This window comes from Microtus oregoni, unplaced genomic scaffold (genome assembly GCF_018167655.1).
Source record: "Microtus oregoni isolate MIOR12 unplaced genomic scaffold, Mior012 000008F_ref0000371, whole genome shotgun sequence".
NCBI classification, from domain to species: Eukaryota; Metazoa; Chordata; class Mammalia; order Rodentia; family Cricetidae; genus Microtus; species Microtus oregoni.
Window position 1 is genome coordinate 38,618,806 of NW_024543067.1, and position 19,357 is coordinate 38,638,162.

Genomic DNA, 19,357 nt, shown 5'->3' on the forward strand with positions numbered 1-19,357 from the left:
GAAGGAGAGAGCCAACTCCACAAAGTTGTCATCTGACCACCAAACACTCACCCATGGTACACACACACACACACACACAAATAGTAATACTAATTTTTAAAATGGGCTAGGGATATGGTTCAGTTACTAGCATCCCTCGTACTACATAAATTTGGCATGGTGCTGTAATCCCAACACCGGAGATGCTGAGACAAAGGGCCACATATTCAAGGTCATCATCAGCTACATAGTGAATTCCAAGTCAACCTGAGTTACACAGACCTTCTCTCAAAACGAACAACAAAAACCAAACAAGAACAGCAACAAAAAAAAAAAGAAAGAAAGAAAGAAAAAGAAAAGAAAAGAGCCGGGCGGTGGTGGCGCACGCCTTTAATCCCAGCACTTGGGAGGCAGAGGTAGGCGGATCTCTGTGAGTTCGAGACCAGCCTGGTCTACAAGAGCTAGTTCCAGGACAGGCTCCAAAGCCACAGAAAGAAAGAAAAAAGGAAGGAAAGGAAAAGCAGAAGTAATCAAGCAGTTAAGGAGGTCTTACTGTATCCACTGTGGAAGGAAACTAGACATTGTGGGTGTTGAGTGCACCAAGTACTCTAGGGTTTAGAACTTGGGCGCTGGCACCCCCTCTGGCAGGGAAACGCCACGCTGCTCCAAAGCAGGCGAAGAGGTTTGTGCTAAGACTTCTAGACCATCGACCCCCATTAGAGTCATACAACCTCTAGTCACAAAACCATAGATAAGGAAGGTCTCCAAACTTGGGCAAACAAGGCTTGGCAGGCCTACTGATTAATATCTGGCTTTCTGGGAATGTGATTGTTTGTCCTGTAAAAGCACCCCCCTTTTTAGGAGATTGGAGCGGCAACACCTCCTTTAATGTTTACTGCTTTTACTGGGTCAGGGTGGGGGCTCGAGCAAGGCTTCAGCACCACAGACAGCGGTCTGATCAGGTGGAAAGGCGCTGCTGGCAGAAGACCAGATTCTCTAACCCGAGTCACTGTCCCCAGCCTAACCTAATCATTTTTTTTTTAATTAACACTGAATGTTGTGTGTGTGTAGGTCAGAGGGAGAACAATTTTTAGGATTCATGTCTCGTCTTCCACCATGTGAGCCCCAGGAATCGAACTTATGTCACCAGTCTTGGGGGCAGATACCTTTACCCATGAGCCGTCTTCGCGGCCCTATTCTTACTCTTGTATGCCCCTTCATGATCCGGTTTGTCAAGAGTGCGAATCAGTCTGATTTAACCAATCACGAATGACTCTCGAAAGACCCAATTGCAAGATGCCCTGGAGATTGAGCCAATGAGAGAACATACGATGAAGGTGCTGCCGCGCAGGAAGAGAGCGGGCCAATCAGAATGACCCACACAGAAGGGGCGGTGGCAGAGCAGGCTCCCAAGTGGCTCCTCTGGGGTTTGTGGAGCAACTCGGCTGCCGATGCAGGACCCACCACCACAAATGATGCCCTCCACCCCCGCGCTCCCTTCGGCTGGGAGTTTCTCTGCTGCCAGGCTACTTCCTGGGGCAAAGGCCGCACCGCGGTTCCCATGGAAACCGCCTGCTCCTATTGAGCGAGTAAGAGAAGGGGCTCTTAGAGCGCTTAGACCAGCCCCTCAGTTCTGCACCACGCTAATGCAGACCCGAGTCCCAAGCGGGAATTGAGTCGTGTTGTCACCCCATGGGGACCAATCTGCGCGTGGCGCTGCAAGGCTCCCAGGGGCACGTGTCAGAGCTCGCGCAGCTGTGTTCCCTTGGGTCACGTGGCAGCAACCAACCACCCCGGGTCCATAGGCTCATGCACCACCTGGTGGTGGCTCCTCCTTCCCCACGAATCTCCCAGCACGCAATGGGGCCAGGTCCTGTTCCAGGAACACACCTAGCCATCCTCCCATACTGGGATTGATTCTCTGTTACTCTGGCACAAGAGCAAAAGACACTTTCTCAGGGAAGTCCCTCCTACTCCGCTAACCCAACCCATCACTCCATTTTCTATCCAGTGTTTGTCTCCAGTGTAGAAGTCTCATTTGGGTGTTCCCAAATGTGTGTTCAACAATTTAGCTCCTCCCACTGTCCTCTGGGCCAGGAATCAACATTCTGAGACATGAGAGGTGTGGACATCAGGATTCTGGTACCCTGTGGGAGCAGAGGCTAACAGGAAAGGTTCCTGTGTGCTATCCAAGGGCAGTCACCCCCAACCTAGTCTTGGGTCAGGAGAGCAGGTTAATTGGTCACAAAAGTGTGCCCAACCCCCACAATTATTCAGGCCTAGGGGAAGGGCATCTCCTTTTTCACTTTAATCTCATTCTGTGTTCTTGACACAGTTCGGCAGTGTCGGTCCCAGGTGCCAGCTCCATGGGAGGGACGTGAAGGGACAGGGCGGGGCACCTGCCCAGGGGGAATGGGGAACACCTCCTTCCGGCCTGCGGTTGGGGCAGCCCCAGTGGCTGTCTTGGGCTCTGACAGGTCTGGGCATGATGTCCAAGAATACAAATAAATAGAGGCTGAGGTCCGTGGGAGCAGGCAGGTCAGGTAGGCTTGTGGTCCGGGTGGCTTTTGAGCGTGTGGAACTTGACACTGTCCAGCTTCTCGAAGCGCTTCCCGCAGCGCTCACAAGTGAAGTTGTACTGCACCTCTGCCGTGTGCTTCTTCATGTGCCAGTTGAGCGATGCACGCTGCCTGCACTGGTACCCGCAAATCTCGCACCTGAGTGGTCCAGGGGCGGGTCACCTGAGACTCCCCTGCGACCCGATCAGGTCCCTCCCTCCCTAGCACCCCAACACTCACTGCAGGGGCGTCTCTCCTGTGTGCGTGCGCCGGTGCACCTCCAGATGGTTCTTCCTCTTGAAAGACTTGCCGCAGGTCTCACAAGTGAACTCTCGGATGCCTAGGAGTGGCAACAGCCTCAGGAAACTGCCCAGTAGAGGTGACTGCAAGGAGCAAGCTCCCCTACCCCATCCCACAACCCTGAGAATGGTGTCCGTTGGAGTCACAACAGGTAAGAGGACTGCAGTTCCTGACACAGGGTGTTAACTGCTAAGATGAGCCCCCATGTGACAAGAGTTGGGACTTGGGGCTACTGCACATGTAAACAGTACCGGGTATAGGGAAGGATGTGGGGTTTCACTGTGCAGCCCAGGCCTCCTGAACGCTGGGATTTATACATGCGCACTACACCTGGCCTATGGGTGCCAGCTGGCAGGGCCTGACCTGAATGGATGATCATATGGCGCCGCAGGTGGTTGGATAAATAAAACTTCTTGCCACAGCCAGGGTGAGGGCACACTTTGGTCTTCCCTTTTCGGTGCACCAGGTTGACGTGGTTCTAGGGGTGAGAAGGGCAGGAGTGGTACCATGGACCCATCTGGGGGCTATTAAAGTGGGAAGACATGCAGGTAGCCGGGACATCAGCCACAGTCAGCCTAGACTTGAAGGTAGAAAAGGCATTCCAGTATCCAGCTTGGACAGGAGCGCGGGAGTCAAAGAGCAGCTTTATCAATCCCAGTTCTGGGCTCCAGTTAACCTTGGCAGGCTCCTGCTGCTAATGGAGGAAACTGAGGCTCCAGAGGCACAATGGCTGATGGATGCCTCACATACTGCACTGCCCTGGGGAACTTGATTCTGTTATCTCATTCTTTACCCATGAAAACAGCCTGGGAACTTAACACATGCTCAGAAAATTCAACAGTCTACTGGTGCTGCCTTCAGTGTGGAGAGCTGAGGAAACCCTTGTTTGCCCCCGGGGTATATCATCCACATTGTGAAGGTAAACTACAGGAAAAGAGTTCTAGTTGTACTAGGATCTGGGGCTCCCATGTATGGCTGACCCCTGGGACTTCGGTGGTCTTCCTATGGAAGACTAAGAGGGTGGTCGGGGTGCTGGTAAGACCAGGCAGCTGTGTCTGATGTCTGCAGAGAGAGAGAGGGCTGAGAAAGCCAGATGTCCAGCAAGGCCAGCCGGGATGAAATGGGTTCCCGGACACAGGCCCTGTGCCACTGACACCAAATAGAGCCACATGCAGCCACATGACCCAGACCTGCCTGGGGGTGGCCTCACCTGGAAGCTGCTGAGAGCCACATACACCTGGCTGCAGCCCTCATAGGGACAGTGAAACATCTCCAGCAGGCCATCAGCATCCATCACCCGTGACCGCTTGCTCCGCCGTCTCCTGGAGAGGAAGGAGCCTGTAGCATCAGGGTGTCAGTCCCAGTAGGCTATAAGTCTGTAGCTGTTCCTTACCCTTGGTCCCACCCATCCATCCTAGCACCCACTTCTCAGGCTCCTTGGGAATCTCGTAGATGATAGCTGACATGTCACTGCTGTCCAGTTCCTCTCCATCCACATCTGCTTCCGCTTCTCTATTCTCGGCCATGGTAGTTGCCAGCTCTGTCAGCTCTGGGGCCACCGAATCCTCTTTCTCCTCCTTGAGCATACACAGGTCCTCCTTCTCTACGGGGTGACACGGGGCGGTGTCTGTGGGGATAAGGCTGTCAAGGAGCTCACTTTGAGCTCCTTCCCCTCTGCCACCCCTCCCAACCCCTGCCAGAGGCCACAGTGGCACTCCAGACCTTTCTTGGTCTCGATGCTGGCTATGGAGGTGGTGTCCACGGTGCTGTGCTGGGTGCCCTCAGGCTCCGTTTGTGTATAGGCTGCCACACCTTCCATCATGGCACAGGGTACCTCCTCACCCACGCCACTGCTGGGAGTGCCACTGCCAGTAGCCACATTGAGGTGGATGCCCTCGGCTGTAAGGGTGTCATAACCAGGACCAGCAATGATGATCACCTGGGAGCCAGGCACCATGCCTGACACTGGGCAGCTGGCCACCACCTCACCCAGTGCCTCCTGGGGCATGTTCTCAAAGAGGGTACTGGGGCCAGCGCCCATTTGCATGGGCACTGGCACACACACCACTGTCTCCAGGGCCTCGGGCCCACTTCCTGCAGGGTTTTGGCACAGAGGGGTGCCCTGCTCAGCCAGGCTCTCCACATGGTGGACATCAAAGGGGATGTGAACTCCTTCCTGAGTGATCAGTCCACTGCTGCCTGTAGGGCTGGCAGGGGTGGCTGCAGCAGCAGCTGAGGCTTTGGCCAGTTGGGCATCAGGAGGCTCATCCAAGTCAGAGCTGGAGCTAGAGCTGGATGAGTCAGAGCTGCCAGCCACCAGTCCATTGCCCACTGCAGAGACAAAAGGGGACGGTTATTAGCTCGGAGACGGCTCACACCGAAGTGCTTGTTTTACAAGTACAAGGGCCCGAGTTCCATCCCATAATCCAGGTCAGATACCATGTATGGCAGCTAGGAAGATGGCTCAGTGCTTAAGAGTACTTGCTGCTCTTAGAGAGGACCAGGTTCAGTTCCTAGCACCCATGTGGTGGCTCAATCCAGCCTGTAACACCAGTTGAAGGGGGTCTGACACTCTCTCCTGGCCTCCATGAGTACTGCACACATGTAGTATATTTATAGTCATGCAGGCTAAACACTCATACACATAAAAATAAGTCTTTAGATTTCTGTGTGCGGACTGGTGAGATGGTTTAGTGGTTAAAGGTACTTGCCATGCAAGACTGGTTACCTAAGTTTGGTTCATAGAACCCATATGTGGTGATCTGAATGATAAAAGTTCCCATAGGCTCAGGCATTTGAACACTGGATCCCCAGTTGCTGGCACTGTTTGGGGAAGTTTAAGTTGTGTAGCCTTGCTGAAAGAAGCACATCAGTAGGGGCAGGACCTGAGGTTACACAGCCTCATCTCTTTTCATTTGCTCTCTGCTTGCGTTTGCAGTTAGCTTCCTGCTCGCTGCCATGCTTTACCACCAGACGGACTCTCACTCCTCTGGAACCACAAGCCAGAATAATAAATTCTTTCTTTTGGTCATGGTGTTTTATCGTGGCAACAAAACAGTAACTAATACACCATATATAGGTGGAAAGTCGACTCCACAAAGTTGTCCTCTGACCTCCACATGTGCTCCATGGCCTCACGTTCCCAGTGCTCCACCCCCGGCACTGGTGAGGCAGAGATACAAAGACCACTGGGGTTCACTGATCAGACAGTCTAGACTAAATAGTGAGCTTCAGGTCAGTGAGGAAGCCTGTTTCAAAGGAGGGAGATGACAATTTTGAGGATGACACCCAAGGTAATCCACTGGCCTACACACACACACACGTGAAAACATACACACATGGGGGTGGTGCAGTTGGTGGTGGCAGCAGAAGCAGCAGCTGGAATCTATGTATGGCCAGGAATTAGGAACTGTGATTTCGAGGTCCAAAGCCAGTGGTCCCTTCTAGGTCCCTGTATACCTGAATTGGCTAGCTATACTCAACCACTAGTCTCTTTTCGAGGCTCTCACATTGCTCTTCCCTGGCCTCTCTGGCTTGTTTTTTTGTTGTTTTGAGATAGGGTCTCACTATGTGTCCCTGGCTGGGATATATAGTAGACCAGGCGGGGCCTCAAACAGGGGCTGCCTGTTTCTAAAGTGTGGGGATCAAAGGCGTGCACCACCACACCCAGCATTAGCACTGATTCTCACACTAATTTGATTCATGTCAAATGCTATCATCTCAATTCCATAGGATTCAGAAACAACCTATCTGGAGTAAGCTTCTAATTTATTAAGTCAAGGGCTCTGTCACAAGGCTCTGTCCACTTCTGATGCCCATGGAAAATCCTGGTCCACCCTGTGTGTCTCAGGTATCAGCTAAGAATTCCCATGATGCCATTCTCAGGTGCCATGACTTGCTGGGATGACTTATGGAACTTTAGAAAGTTCTCCCTTTGGTCTGCTTACGATCACAACTTTATCATGAAGTTGTAATTTATCAATAGTCAGAAGTCAACACTGGAGTCACAGTACTGGTTCCTGGTGACAGATTTCAGCTTCTGCACCTCTCCGAATGTGCCTCCCTCTCAGCGCCATCAAGTCCACCCCACCAGAACTCTCCGCTCACTGCTCACGAGCCTGGGTGTGCATGGGTGGAGGCCAGAGGTGGACATCTGCTGTCTCCCTCAATCTCTCTCTCCCTTACTATTTTGTATTTCTCACATTTACTTATTTGCAGGTAGGGGCACCATGGTGTCCATGTATGGAGGCCAGAGGATTACTTGCACGAGTTAGCTCTTTCCTTCCACCATGTAGGTCCCAAAGACAGAACTCAGATCATCTGGCTTGGCAACAAACACCTTTACCTGTGGGGCCATCTCACTGGCTGGCACTCAGCTGTTCTGCAGGTGCTGGGGCCCCAAATTCATGTCTTCACATTTGAACAGCAAGTATTTTACTGATTAAGCCATCTCCCCAGCCTCAGAAGAGCTCTCATGACCAAATGTTTAGCTGCTCCCTGATGGAAGGGTGTTAAGCTTACATCTTCCCTCTCCTCCTGTGTTTGGTCTTGTAGATGGCTAGTCCCCCTACCCAGCAGCTATTGTAGTTGTGGTGCCCAGTGCTGTGGGATAATGTTCTTGTACACTGTCAAGATTTGTTACTCACACTGGTTTAATGAAATGCTGATTGGCCAATAGCCCTGCAGGAAGTATAGGCAAGGAAACCGGACTAAGAGAATTTGAGGAAGAGAAAAGACAGAGATGCAGTCACCAGTCAGATGCAGAGGAAACAAGGTGAGAATGTCTCACTGATAAAAGGTACCAAGCCCTGTGGCTAAACACAGACAAGAATTATGGGTTAATTTAAGTTGTAAAAACTAGTTAATAAGCCTAAGCTAATAGGCCAAACAGATTATAATTAATATAAGCCTCTGTGTGTTTCTTTGGGACTGAATGGCTGTGGGAGCTGGTGGGACAGAAACTTCTGTTTGCAGCCCAGAATCACCTAACTAGGATGGATTTAGGGATATTCCAAATAGCTCCTTAAAGTGACTCCATATGAATTACAGAAAACACTATCAGGCCCAGCTTAAGGTTAAAGAGCACTTGCTGTTCTTCCAAAGGACTCATGTTCTATTCCCGGGGAGCTCTCAACAGCCCTAGGAGATCTGATGCCCTCTCTGGCACGTGCACATACACGCGGGTGAGCACACACACATGCACACTGATAAAGTAAAAATAACTAGGCAATTACTCATTGTGTGACTAGTTTATAAACAACAACAACAACAAAAAACCTTCTCCATTCAGGAAATTCTAAAGATTCTGGAAGTTTGTTCAGGGGGAATTATTGGTTCTAGAACTCCAAGCTGACATCAACATTCTCAGAAACTGAAAGCCTGTGTATAAAATACAGTATCTGGGGGCTACAGAGAAGGCTCAGTTGGTAAATATCACTTGCAGCCAGAACTGAGGATCTAAGTTTGACCCCTAGGACCCCATGGTGGAAGGGTGAGCACCAACCCCTACTAAGTTGTCCTCTGATATTCACTGGCATCGACATTGGTGGCACGCCATACACAGTCCTCCCAACAAATAAATGTAATAAAAATTAAATAATAAAATGCAAACCTTCATAAAACTTATGCACACTTCTTTTGTCTTAAATAATTTGTAATACCTGACACAATACAAACAACTCTTTCTATACTGTATTGCTTCAGAAGCAAATAGACAAAAGAAAACACAAGAAAAAAGGAAAAGGAATCAAAAAGAGGCCCATACTGTGTTGTGTTGGAAATGAACTCACACACGCTGACCTTGCCCCTATGTTCAGTTGGCTGACTCTGTATGCAGACAGAAGCATTGAGTATAAAACACATGGGCACAGAATACAGGCTGTATCTACTGTATGTGTGTATATGTGTTTATGTGTCTGCATATGTGTGCACATGTGTACAGATATATGTGGAGGTCAAAAGCCAATTTTGGCACCTTCCTCAATCACTCTCTACCTCCCTTATTCGTTTATTTTTACTGTATATTTTGAATCAAGAGTCTCAGTATGTAGTACTGGCTGGCCCAGAACTTACTATGTAGACCAGGCTAGTCTTGAACTCACAGAGATCCACCTGCCATTGCCTCTCGAGTGCTGAGACGTGTGCCATTATGTTTGGCTCAATTTATTTTTGGAGATAGAGTCTCTCCTTCAATTTAAAGTTCACCATTTTGGTTAAACTGGCTGGTCAGTGAGCCCCAGGGAGTTCCTGTCAGGTCTCCCCACTGCTGGGATTACAGGGTATACCATGACACCTGTTTTTTAGATGCATGTGCTGGGAATTGATTCCATGTTCTCATGCTTGCATAGCAAGCACTTGACCAGCTACCACCTCCCTACCCTTCAACTGTATCTGTTTCTCTGACACCATAGGCTACACCAGTGGCCTGGTGACTCTAGGTATTCATGGGGAGCTGGGCTTCCCTACTGCATTCTCTGTTGCTCCCATCTCAGAATCCATTCGGTGACACTGGGATCCTCCTCACTAGATTTTCTTCCAGCAAAGCCTGTGCTGCTCACAGGTGGCCCAGTCTCACAGGGTGGCAGTTCTATCCTTCCTGTAGCTCAAGCCAATGTCCTGGGGCTATACTTAACCTTCTCTCAGACCCACTTCCAATCTGTCAGTAAAACCTGTTGGGGCTACATCCAAAATCCATCCACCCACAGCCCAACTGCCTCTCTTCAATCCCTACAGATGCTGGTCATGGCCTCAGCATCCCTGCAATAGAGCTTGGTTCCCCAGCTCCTAAGAACCTGCTCATCACTTCCTGCCAAAGAGACAGGCCAGCGCTTCCTCCTGTGCACACATACCCTGCTGGTCTGCATCTCCCATGCCCTGCAACAGGTAGACACAGCCCAGCTCTGGTTCCAGCCAACAGAGCAGCCAATATGTTTTCCCTTGGGCTAACCTTCCACCTTTCTGACCCTCTCATCCATCCTGGCAGGTCCAGGAGGAGGCTAGAGCCACAGGACAAAAAGAACCTGAGTCCTCAGGTTTGGGGCGTGTCAGCTCATCGACTTTCCCAGGGAGGTATCCTGATCGCCTGTCTCAAACAATCCCCCTTTCCAGAATATCTTATGTACTTGCTTATGTTATTTATCATCTGCTTCTACTCTAGAACTGAAATACCACAAAGGGCCAGAGATAGGGCTCAGTAGTTAAAAGCACACACTGCTATTGCAGACATTCAGTCCCAACACCCACGTTAGGAAGCTCACTACCTGCAACTCTAGCTCCAGTGGATCAAAGGCTTCCGGCCTTCTTGAGCGCCTGTACTCTATGTGCACACGCATGTGCACACAAAGGAGGCCCTTGGGCAGAGCACTCCTTCTACTCCCAGAAGGCCACTAGTAAGCCAAGGCCCAATATTTCAGTCATGTATTTGTTACTAAACTCCACACACAAAGACTGAAGGGAATGGAGCCATGAGTGACTGGAACTTTTGTTATTATGCTCAAAACACAACTGGCCATGCCATTGGGGACCATTAGTTCTGCGGCTCCAGAGCCTGGATCAGTACCTGCTGGCAGTTGTGTAAAGGGCCTGCCTTTACAGCACCACTCTGGGCCCCAGAATCACTCTGGGGCCAGCTCAACTGGCACTGGGGCTATTAACTATGAAAACAGACCAAACAAGTAGATGAGTTTTGCTTTTAGCTTCTTAGTGACCCTTGGGGTATAGCTATGGCTTGTCTAAGTGTTCCCCAAAGGCTCCTGTTTTAAAAATATGGTTCCAAAAACGGCACCATTAGAAGGTGGGGAAGCCTTTAACAGACAGGCTGAGCCTGAGGACTCAGGCCACAGGTGGGTCTTTAAGGAAACTGTGGGGCCTTAGCCCACTCCAGTTTTCTCTGGCAGAAGCTGTGATGACTGGCACTTTCCTGCAGGCAGCCCCACTGTTGCTGTCCCTAAGCATCATGTTCCAATGGCACCAGAGTTTCTGAGACCTAGGCAAGCCTTTCTTGTCCTAAGTGGGTTGTTCTGGGCATTCAGTATAGTAACAGAGAGCTGACTCACACAGGCATGGAGACCATCTTGATTGGATGCCACAGGGTGGCTGGGAAGAGGAACAGGCCTTTCTGCCACTTATAACACCTAAGCCCCCAGTTACTCAGGAGACTGAGGCGGAAAGATCACTAGTTCAAGGCCTACTGGCATTATAAAATGAATTCAAGGTCAGCATGGGCAACCTGGTGCTCCATCCCTGGCTCCAAAAAAGCTCAGGGGAGAATGTTTGCCTATCACCTGTAGGCTCTGGACTCCACTCCAAGCACCAACACAACAAACATCTGTTTGTGTCTGGACTTCACAGACCAGCAGAAGGTTCCCAGTCTGACTCTTGAGAGGTGGCAAGATCACCCCAGGCATGGGCCAAGGTAGGGAGAGGCGCTTGGGGACAAGGCCAGAACAGGAGCAAAGCCACCTCCTTACCACTGCCTGGGCAGACACGGCTAATGAATCACAGGGCTCACTCCCAAAAGCCCAATTATAGAGGTCAGTGTTGGCCTGGGATGACACCATCATAGCCTAAGAAGTACCAGATAGACGAGTCCCAATCCTCCTACAGCAGGACAAATGACAGGGCTATGGGGAGAAGTCAGATGGCCCAGGGCAGGGCCTCCAGTGGGGCACACTGAGGGAGAAGTAGCAGGCTGAAGAGGACAGGGTGCTAAACAAAAAGCACAGGATACCTGCTCTGATAGTTTGAATGCCATTGGGCCCCCATAAGCTCATAGGGAGTAGCACTATTAGGAGGTGTGGCTTTGTCAGAGTAGACATGACCTTGTTGGAGGAAGTGTGTTACTGTGGGGGTGGGCTTTGAAGTCTCATATATGCTCAAGCCATGCCCAGTGTCTCAGTTCACTTCCTACTGCCTTTGGATCAAGGTGTAGAACTCTTAGCTCCTTCTTCAGCAACATATATGCCTGCACAACACCATGTCTCACCATGATAATGGACTAAAACCTCTGAACTGTAAGCCACCCCAATTAAATGTTTTCCTTTGTAAGAGTTGCTGTGGTCATGGTGTCTCTTCACAGCGAAAGAAACCCTAACTAAGACTCCTGCCCTCTGGAGACTGGCCAAGGCCCAGAGGGGTGGCCGTGGGTAGGAGGCCCACCAGGAGTACTTCTCATCTCAGCTTCCCTTCAGCCAGCTGGGATGCCACCTGCTTGGTGATGCCTGCCAGCACAGACTTAGCTCTGATGACTGACCCCACCCTCAGGCCTGCCACAGCACTTGGCAACTGGCCCTATAGGCCTTGTCAGTCATGCCAAGTCCTGAGGTAGTTAGCATGCAGCATCCTCACTGCCCACACCAGGATGAACTCAGGCCTTCCTGGAGTCCCTCTCAGACTAAGTGGGCAGCTAGCCCAATGTGACTTGTGTGCGATAGGAGAGAGAGGGGACAGTAAATGTGATAGACCTGGGTGGGGTGGGGAACGGGAGGGACAACAGTGGAAAACAGAAGATCAAAGGCAGGAAAGAAGCTTGAGTGTGGCCCAAGCAGTAATCCTAACTACTTGGGATGCTGAGGCAAGAGGATTTCAAGTTCAAATTCAAGGTTTACTAGAGCTACAGAGAGTTCAAAGCCAGCTTGGGGAACTTGATGAAACCTTATCTCAAAACTAAAAAGAGGGCTGAAAGGGGCTGGAGAGATGCCTCAGAGGTTAAGAGTACTGATTGCTCTTCTAGAGGACCAGGAATACAACACCACTTCTGGCCTTTAAAGGCACTGCGATGCATAGACATACACAAGCAAAATAACAATATACATAAACAAAAAGTTTATAAAAAAAAACAAATTTTAAGGGCTAAAAAAAAAGGAGTGGGGGCCGAGGAGGTGTGGCTCAGCTGAAGAACATGTACTTAGAATCTTTCAGTGAGGAGCTAAGGGCATGACCAAGTGGCAGACACCTGCTTAGAATATACTACTGAGAAGTCAGGTTTTGTGTGCACATCTGTAATCCCAGTACTTGGTTCGCCGAGGTAGAAGGGTTGTCCAAAACTCAAGACTAGCCTGGGCTCTAAAGAAAGACCCTGACTTAAAAAAACAAAACAGGATTGAATGTGGTGGTGCACACCTTAATTTCAGCACTCGGGAGGCAGAGGCAGGCAGATTAGTGTGGGTTCAAAGTCAGCATGGTCTAAAATAGCAAGTTCCAGGCCAGCCAAAAACAAATGAAAAAATGCATAAAATATTTAAAAGGAAACCAAAACCAGTAATTCAGCTGATGAGAACAAAGGGAGTGAGAAGGGCGAGACAGGGAAAGGGAGCTGAGAAAGCTGGAAGAAATGAAAAGGCTGTTAGTGCACAGGAGGACAGCATTCTGCTCAGCTTGGCAGGGACTCAAAGGCTGCAAGTCTACACAGGGCTTGGCCAGGCTACATCCTGGCTGATACAGTTCTGACAGCTCCCTGAGGCTGAGGGCAGTCCAGGCTGGTCCACCTGGGAAGAGTGCTGAGGCCCCATGCCTGCTATCTCCGATGCCCGTGTCCTGAAGACCCACCTTTGTCACTGTCAGGCTCTGAGTCACTTAAGGGCTTGAGTGGAGAGTGCAGGTCCTGGAAGTAGCGGTGGCCAGCTTCACATTGCCACACAGCCGTTGTGTAAAGGCCAAAAGTAGGGTCAAGCTCAGCCAGGTGCGGCTCATATGGGCATCGGTGTTTGTGGTCCTCATACCAGATCACCACGTTCTTCAGGCAGTTCACGTTGCGCCTCCGCCCTGTGGACACAGGATCCAGGTGGACATGAGGACAGGGTTTCACTCCCCCTGGAGCCCACAGTTCCCACAGTCTGAGACAGCCTCTTGAATCCCACTCCCACTTAGCAGGAGATGAAACTGAGGATAGGAGAGGTAACACAACCTAGAGACAACTAGGATCCAGAGGTAGCCAGGTACTGTCCATGGCTGAGTGAAGTCATATAGATTATGGGGACTAGCACATACTAGAGGCAAAATAATTGTTAGCTGTTTTCTTTTCCTTTAAAAAAAAAAGCGGGGGGCTCATATGTAGCCCAAGATACCTTTGAACTCAGAGAGATCTGCCTGCTTCTGTCTCCCCAGTGCTGGGATTAAAGGTATGCGCCACTGCTCAGCTTTTAGCTTGATGCCCCCATCATTAGCTGGTTTTTTGGGGGGATTCAAGATGTGTGCCACCATACCCAGCTGCTTCTTAATAAAAATCTTCATCAATACCTCTGGGCTAGAGCCACACAGTCCTAGGAGTTCTCCCTGGTGTCAGCATGCTAACATCTACAGCCACAAGGGGGTGCCAGGAGAGCAGGGCATATCCCCTCTCAGCTCAAAATCCACTGGCCACCACCTCAAAAGGGGAAAGAGAAAAGCAAGTGCCAAGGTGGCCAGCAAGACCATATACTATTGTCAGGTCCCATACTCCTCTTCACCCCTTCCAGCCACATGGCCTCCTAGCTGTCCTTTAAATGAGCTAGGTAAGGTCCTGCCTCGGCCCTTGCACATCCTCCAGATGACAGCCTCACTCAGTGCCTCCACCCAGAGATCACCCATAGATGCCCTCCTCTAAGAAGCCATGCTCTTCGGAGTCATGCTAGCCAACTTTGGTATGTTTGTGACAGCACCAAGAAGCTGCCTGTGGCTGTCTATTCAGATACCTCCTGTCTGTCTCCCCCTCTAGAATGACAGCCCCACAAAGGCTGTCATTCCACACCATCAGTATTGCTGGCTAGGGCAAGAACTCATCATACATGGTGAGGGTGCCGGAGGGCGAGAATGGCAGAGCCAAACAGCCTGCGTTCAGATCTAGGCTTTGTCACAATCTGGCTGGGCAGCTCTAAGTGAGTGGCCAGGGGAGAACCAGGATTCCACCTTTGGAGACTGCCACAGAGGCAGAAGGGGTAAAGAAGCCACAAGGGCACAGAGGAACACTAGGGCCTATGAGTGTGATGGGGTAGGGCTGTCCTACACCTGTAGAGCTGGGAAGGAGAGGTATTTGGGCTGAGGGAGTATGCCCAGGGTCTCCATCCTCATGAGAACCACATCAGTGACATGGAACTTCAACAGCTGCTCCACTTCCAGCCTGGCACTACCTAACCCTTTGGGGTTGCACAGTAAAGATGGTTACTTGCCTCTGCCTCCAAGAATTCATGTGCCAAAGCTGTGAGTGGGAATGGTTAGGCATGCCTGTAATCCCATCAGACAGGGTGATTTTGAGTTTTGAGGCTAGCCTGGGTTGCACAGTAAAACAAGTCAGAAAAAAAAATAGTATGCCACCAAGATAGTTCAGTGATAAGTAGCTGGCTACCAGCCTGACCCACCTGAGTTAGATACTCAGGACCTATGTGGTAGAAAGCAAGAATCAACTTAAACAAGTAGTTCTGACTTCACACCTGTGATGTGTATGCACGTGTGCATGCACACAAATAAAAGAATAAAAACATGTATTTTTTTTTAATTGGAAGCTGGGGATATGACTTAGTTGTAGAGAACCTACTCAGTGAGCACACAGCCGTGGGTTCCATCACTAAGAGCACATGAACTGGACTTGTGGCACATACCTGTCAGCCTAGCACTGTGGGATAAAGACCACCCTCTGCTATAGAATGAGCCTGAGCTCCACTGAGACCCATGTATCAAAAAAGAGGCAGAGCAGGACTCATGGCCACCAGGTGGTTCTCTTAATCACCCAGCTGAATGTCAAGGAGACCCGCAGCCTAATGATTTGGTAAGGCACTGAGGTCCTGCTGGGTGGGGCCTCTTTAGATTCAGCCCACCTGGCACACAACACACTCTGCCTCTAGCATGTGGGGCAGGGACTGGCTCTTCCACCTTCCAACCACGCAGCAAAGGGATGGTAACTGGGTTGCTTCTAGGCTATGCACTGCACGTGCTCCCACCCCTCCCCATGCTGCAGCTCCACTTACTTTTCTTCCGTTTTGGCTTTTTGGGGACTTGTTCCCAAGGCTTCCTGCAACACAGAGAGGCGGTGAGGGTGAATTTGGGGCCAAGCTGGGCCCAAGTCCTGAGCTGGTAGAAAATGACAGCAGTTCATCTGCTCTGGGATGGAATCTGAACTGCTGTCCTGTTCCCTTTCCAGCAGTCCGTGGTTTGGGTAACTGCCACTGGCAGCAGCCCTGAATGGAGGCCTCTTACGATTACTTAGCTCAGAGAACACTAGCCCTCAGAAGGTCCCAGGCAGATGGGACGTAGAGACTGGGAAGAATGCTAAGAGAGTTCCTTGACTCCTACCCCATGGGGCAGATGGCTTGTATTCAGAGTCAGTCCCTATATCCACAAATTCCACCAACCATCAATTGATAATGTTAGTCAGAAGTGTGGGCGCACACCCGTCTCCCCAGCACTCAGAAGGCAGATGTGGGAGGATCATGAATTTGAGGCCAGTCTGGATTATATCAAGAAGTCAAGGCCAGCTTACATCATATAGGGAAACCCTGTTTCAAGAAGTAAAATATAGAAAAAAATAATAGAAAAAAATATTGGAGCACATGCCTAGCATGCAGAGCCCAGGGTTCCTTTCACTGAATCAAATAAACCCTATGTGACAGCTCATGCCTATAATCCCAGAAATCAAGAAGCAGAGGCAAGAGGATTATTGTAAATTCCTTCTTCCTGGCATCCCAGGGCCTACCTTTACTCCTCATGCTTCAATGTAAGAGTTTTATTCTTAAAAATAATTTGTGTTCCAGGACAGGCTCCAAAGCTGCAGAGAAACCCTATCTCAAAAAACCAAAATAATAATAATAGTAATAATTTGTGTTACACTTATTTATAGAGGTAGGGAATGTGTCATAGTGATTATGTATGGAGGGCAGAGGACAGCTTGCAGGAGTCAGTTTTCTTCTGCTAATGTGTCCTGGGGATCAACTAAGGTCATTAGGCTTGGGAGCAAATGCCTTTCTCTGAAGTGCTGTGATTACAAACATGCATGCTTGCATATGGTGGGGGTGGGATCCAGAGCTCTTCACATATGAGGTACTCCATCACTGACCACTGAATTATATACCCCTTGCTCCTGGCTGATTACTGCCCCACAGAATCAAATTATTTTTATTTTGTTTTGTTTTTCCTTTTGAAACAAGGTCTCTCTCTATGTGGCCCTGGCTATCTTGGAACTCAATACGTAGACCAGGCTAGCCTCAAACTCAGAGAGCTCCATCTGCATCGGCCTCCAAAGAGCTAGGATTAAAGGCATGTGCCACTATGCCTGGCTAACTTTTAAAAAAATGATTTTATTATTTCACGTGCATAAGTTTTTGCCTGCATTTATGCCTTTGTACCATGTATGTGCCTGCTGCCCATGGAAATCAGAAGGATCCCTTGGAACTGGAGTTACAGATGGTTGCAAACCACAACCTAGAACCAAACCCAGATCCTCTGCAAGAGCAACAAGTGCTCTTAAGCACTGGAGTTACCTCTCCAGCCCCCAGAATCAGACAGATGAGGTCAACAAGAGAAGAATAAGATACACCATGAATCCCCACTGTGGCTGGATCCTTTCTAAGCTCTGTAATTTTACTTGAGACAGGGTATCATGATGTAGCCCTGGCTGGCTGGAACTGTCTGTGCAGACCAAACAGAGCTAACATCGGATCTGGCGTTTACAATGTGCAGCAGCTGGCTGGGGAAGCTGAGGTGTCAGTTGGGGTTCCAGGTTGAGCTCTCTCTCCACGGCTGAACTTCAGCCTCTTTCCCACTGCAGGTATTTTTGCATTATGGAACAAACAGTAGTAAGCTCTGTTGGAAACACTCCGCCTTCTGCTGTTCTTAAGGGCACAGGATCTTTACTCTTGGGCTGTTCTGCAGTTTTCTTCTCTTCCTGTCACTGAGTTAGAGGGCCCACCCTACCCCAGACAAAGGGTGTTGGAGGGCACTGATACAAACATGCTTGGCTCTAAAATATGGGGGAGGAGGCGGACATACTTTCAGAGACCGTTTCTCAGTATGGGCAAGCAGTACATGTCAATTTACCAACATATGAATACTTAGAGTGTGGCAAAACACACATGGTAGGAGAGGACCAGTTCCACATGGCTGTTCTGTAATCTCCACCTGTGGGCCTACACAAACAAATAAAATCTTAAAAGAACCCTATGCCAAGCCTGGTGCATGCCTTTAGTCCCAGTACGCAGGATGCTGAGACCAGCCTGGTTTACAAAGCGAGTTCGAGGTCTGCCAGGGCTACACAGAGAAACCCTGTCTCGAGAAACTAACCAACAACTGAATAATTAATTAAGTCATGGCACCCCTAAGCCCCTTGGCTCCTGGGGAGCAACTCAGCTCCGAGTTAACTGGCATCAGGGAGGACCGGAGTCCTTCGCCAAGTCTTCGAGTTCAGAAGGAGCAGGACAGGTGAAGTCTTTCCCTTCCTGCTGACTTTATAGGTAGCCCCGACAAGGGAGTTGAAACAGAGCGCTGGCTAGAGAGATGACTCAGTGGTGAAGACCCCTTTCTGAACTTGCAGAGGACCGGGTTTGGTTACCAGCACCTACCTGTGGTTCACAACCATCCGTAACTCCAGTTCCAGGGGATCGAACACCCTCTTCTGACCTCCGCAGACAGCAGGCACGCAGGTGGTGCACATACATGCGCGCACACACACACACACACATACATACATATATACATACAAGCTAGTCACATACAGAAAACTAGAGTGCCAGGCACCTTTGCAAATTCACACCTGCGGGACGCCCCAACCGAGGCCAGGATGGGCCAGTCAGAGTTACTGGAGGCGGGCAGAGGGGCGGGAAAAGGCTGGCATTGGATAGTCAGCAGGCCGGAGGCGGCGCGTGAGGGGTCCGGGTCGCCTGAGCCTGAGGCCTGCTTGGCGGCTCGGGGGCGGGGCCTCCAGTTCCGGGGGCGGCGCTCTCCCCGCCTCTCCCTCCTTCCCTCCTTCTCCCGGGCCCGCGCCCCCTCACCCGTGGCGGCCGGTACGCTGGCCGCGCTCCAGCGAAATGAGGTAGGCAGCGAGTTTGGCGTCGCTCCAGCCGCTGCGCCGTCTCAGGTCCACCCAAGGGCCGTGCGCCTCGCCCAGGTACACGCGCCGCACGTCGTACTTCTTCCGGGACTCGAGCCGCCTCCGGGCCCGGTCCGACTCTGTGAGCCGCGGTCGGCCCCGCGCCTTTCGACCCGCCGCGCCCTCCTCTGCTGCCGTCTCCCCGCCTGCCCCCGCCCCCGCCTCCGCCCCGGGCTCTGGAGCCCGCTCCGCCATCCCCCCCCAACCTGGTTACCGGCCTCCCCCGTTGTTAGGAGCCTCAACCGGAAGTGGCGCGCCTAGCCTGCGCCGCCGGGAGATTTCTCACAGGTTCTCCACTGCCCGCGGCGCCAAACGGGGGACAGCTAGCCGGAGCTGCGCATGCGCTGGCCAGGAAGACGGCACACTCCAGTTACCGGGCTACTTGGGAAGTGAAGGCAGTACGTTCTGGGAACTCAAGGTTATCCTTGGCTGTCTCTTGAATTCTAGAGCAGTGTGGGCTACTTAACAC

At 50.7% G+C, this 19,357-nt stretch overlaps 1 protein-coding gene across 2 annotated transcripts; it reads right to left on the reverse strand.

Annotated features, from left to right (window-relative positions):
* Positions 1 to 2,096: 2,096 nt before the first annotated feature.
* Positions 2,097 to 19,277, reverse strand: Znf653 (zinc finger protein 653). Of its 2 annotated transcripts, none has more exons than XM_041657175.1 (9): positions 18,791 to 19,277; positions 15,776 to 15,819; positions 13,383 to 13,598; positions 4,560 to 5,168; positions 4,263 to 4,440; positions 4,048 to 4,159; positions 3,201 to 3,315; positions 2,778 to 2,877; positions 2,097 to 2,696 (listed from the first exon to the last, which is right to left on the reverse strand). In XM_041657175.1, exons 1-9 carry the CDS (start codon positions 19,081 to 19,083, stop codon positions 2,519 to 2,521), a joined length of 1,845 nt encoding a protein of 614 aa, XP_041513109.1. In that variant the 5' UTR covers positions 19,084 to 19,277; the 3' UTR covers positions 2,097 to 2,518. The 2 variants fall into 2 exon arrangements, with proteins under 2 accessions (XP_041513109.1, XP_041513108.1); XM_041657174.1 differs by having other exon boundaries at positions 4,263 to 4,464.
* Between the last annotated feature and the right edge of the window lie 80 nt (positions 19,278 to 19,357).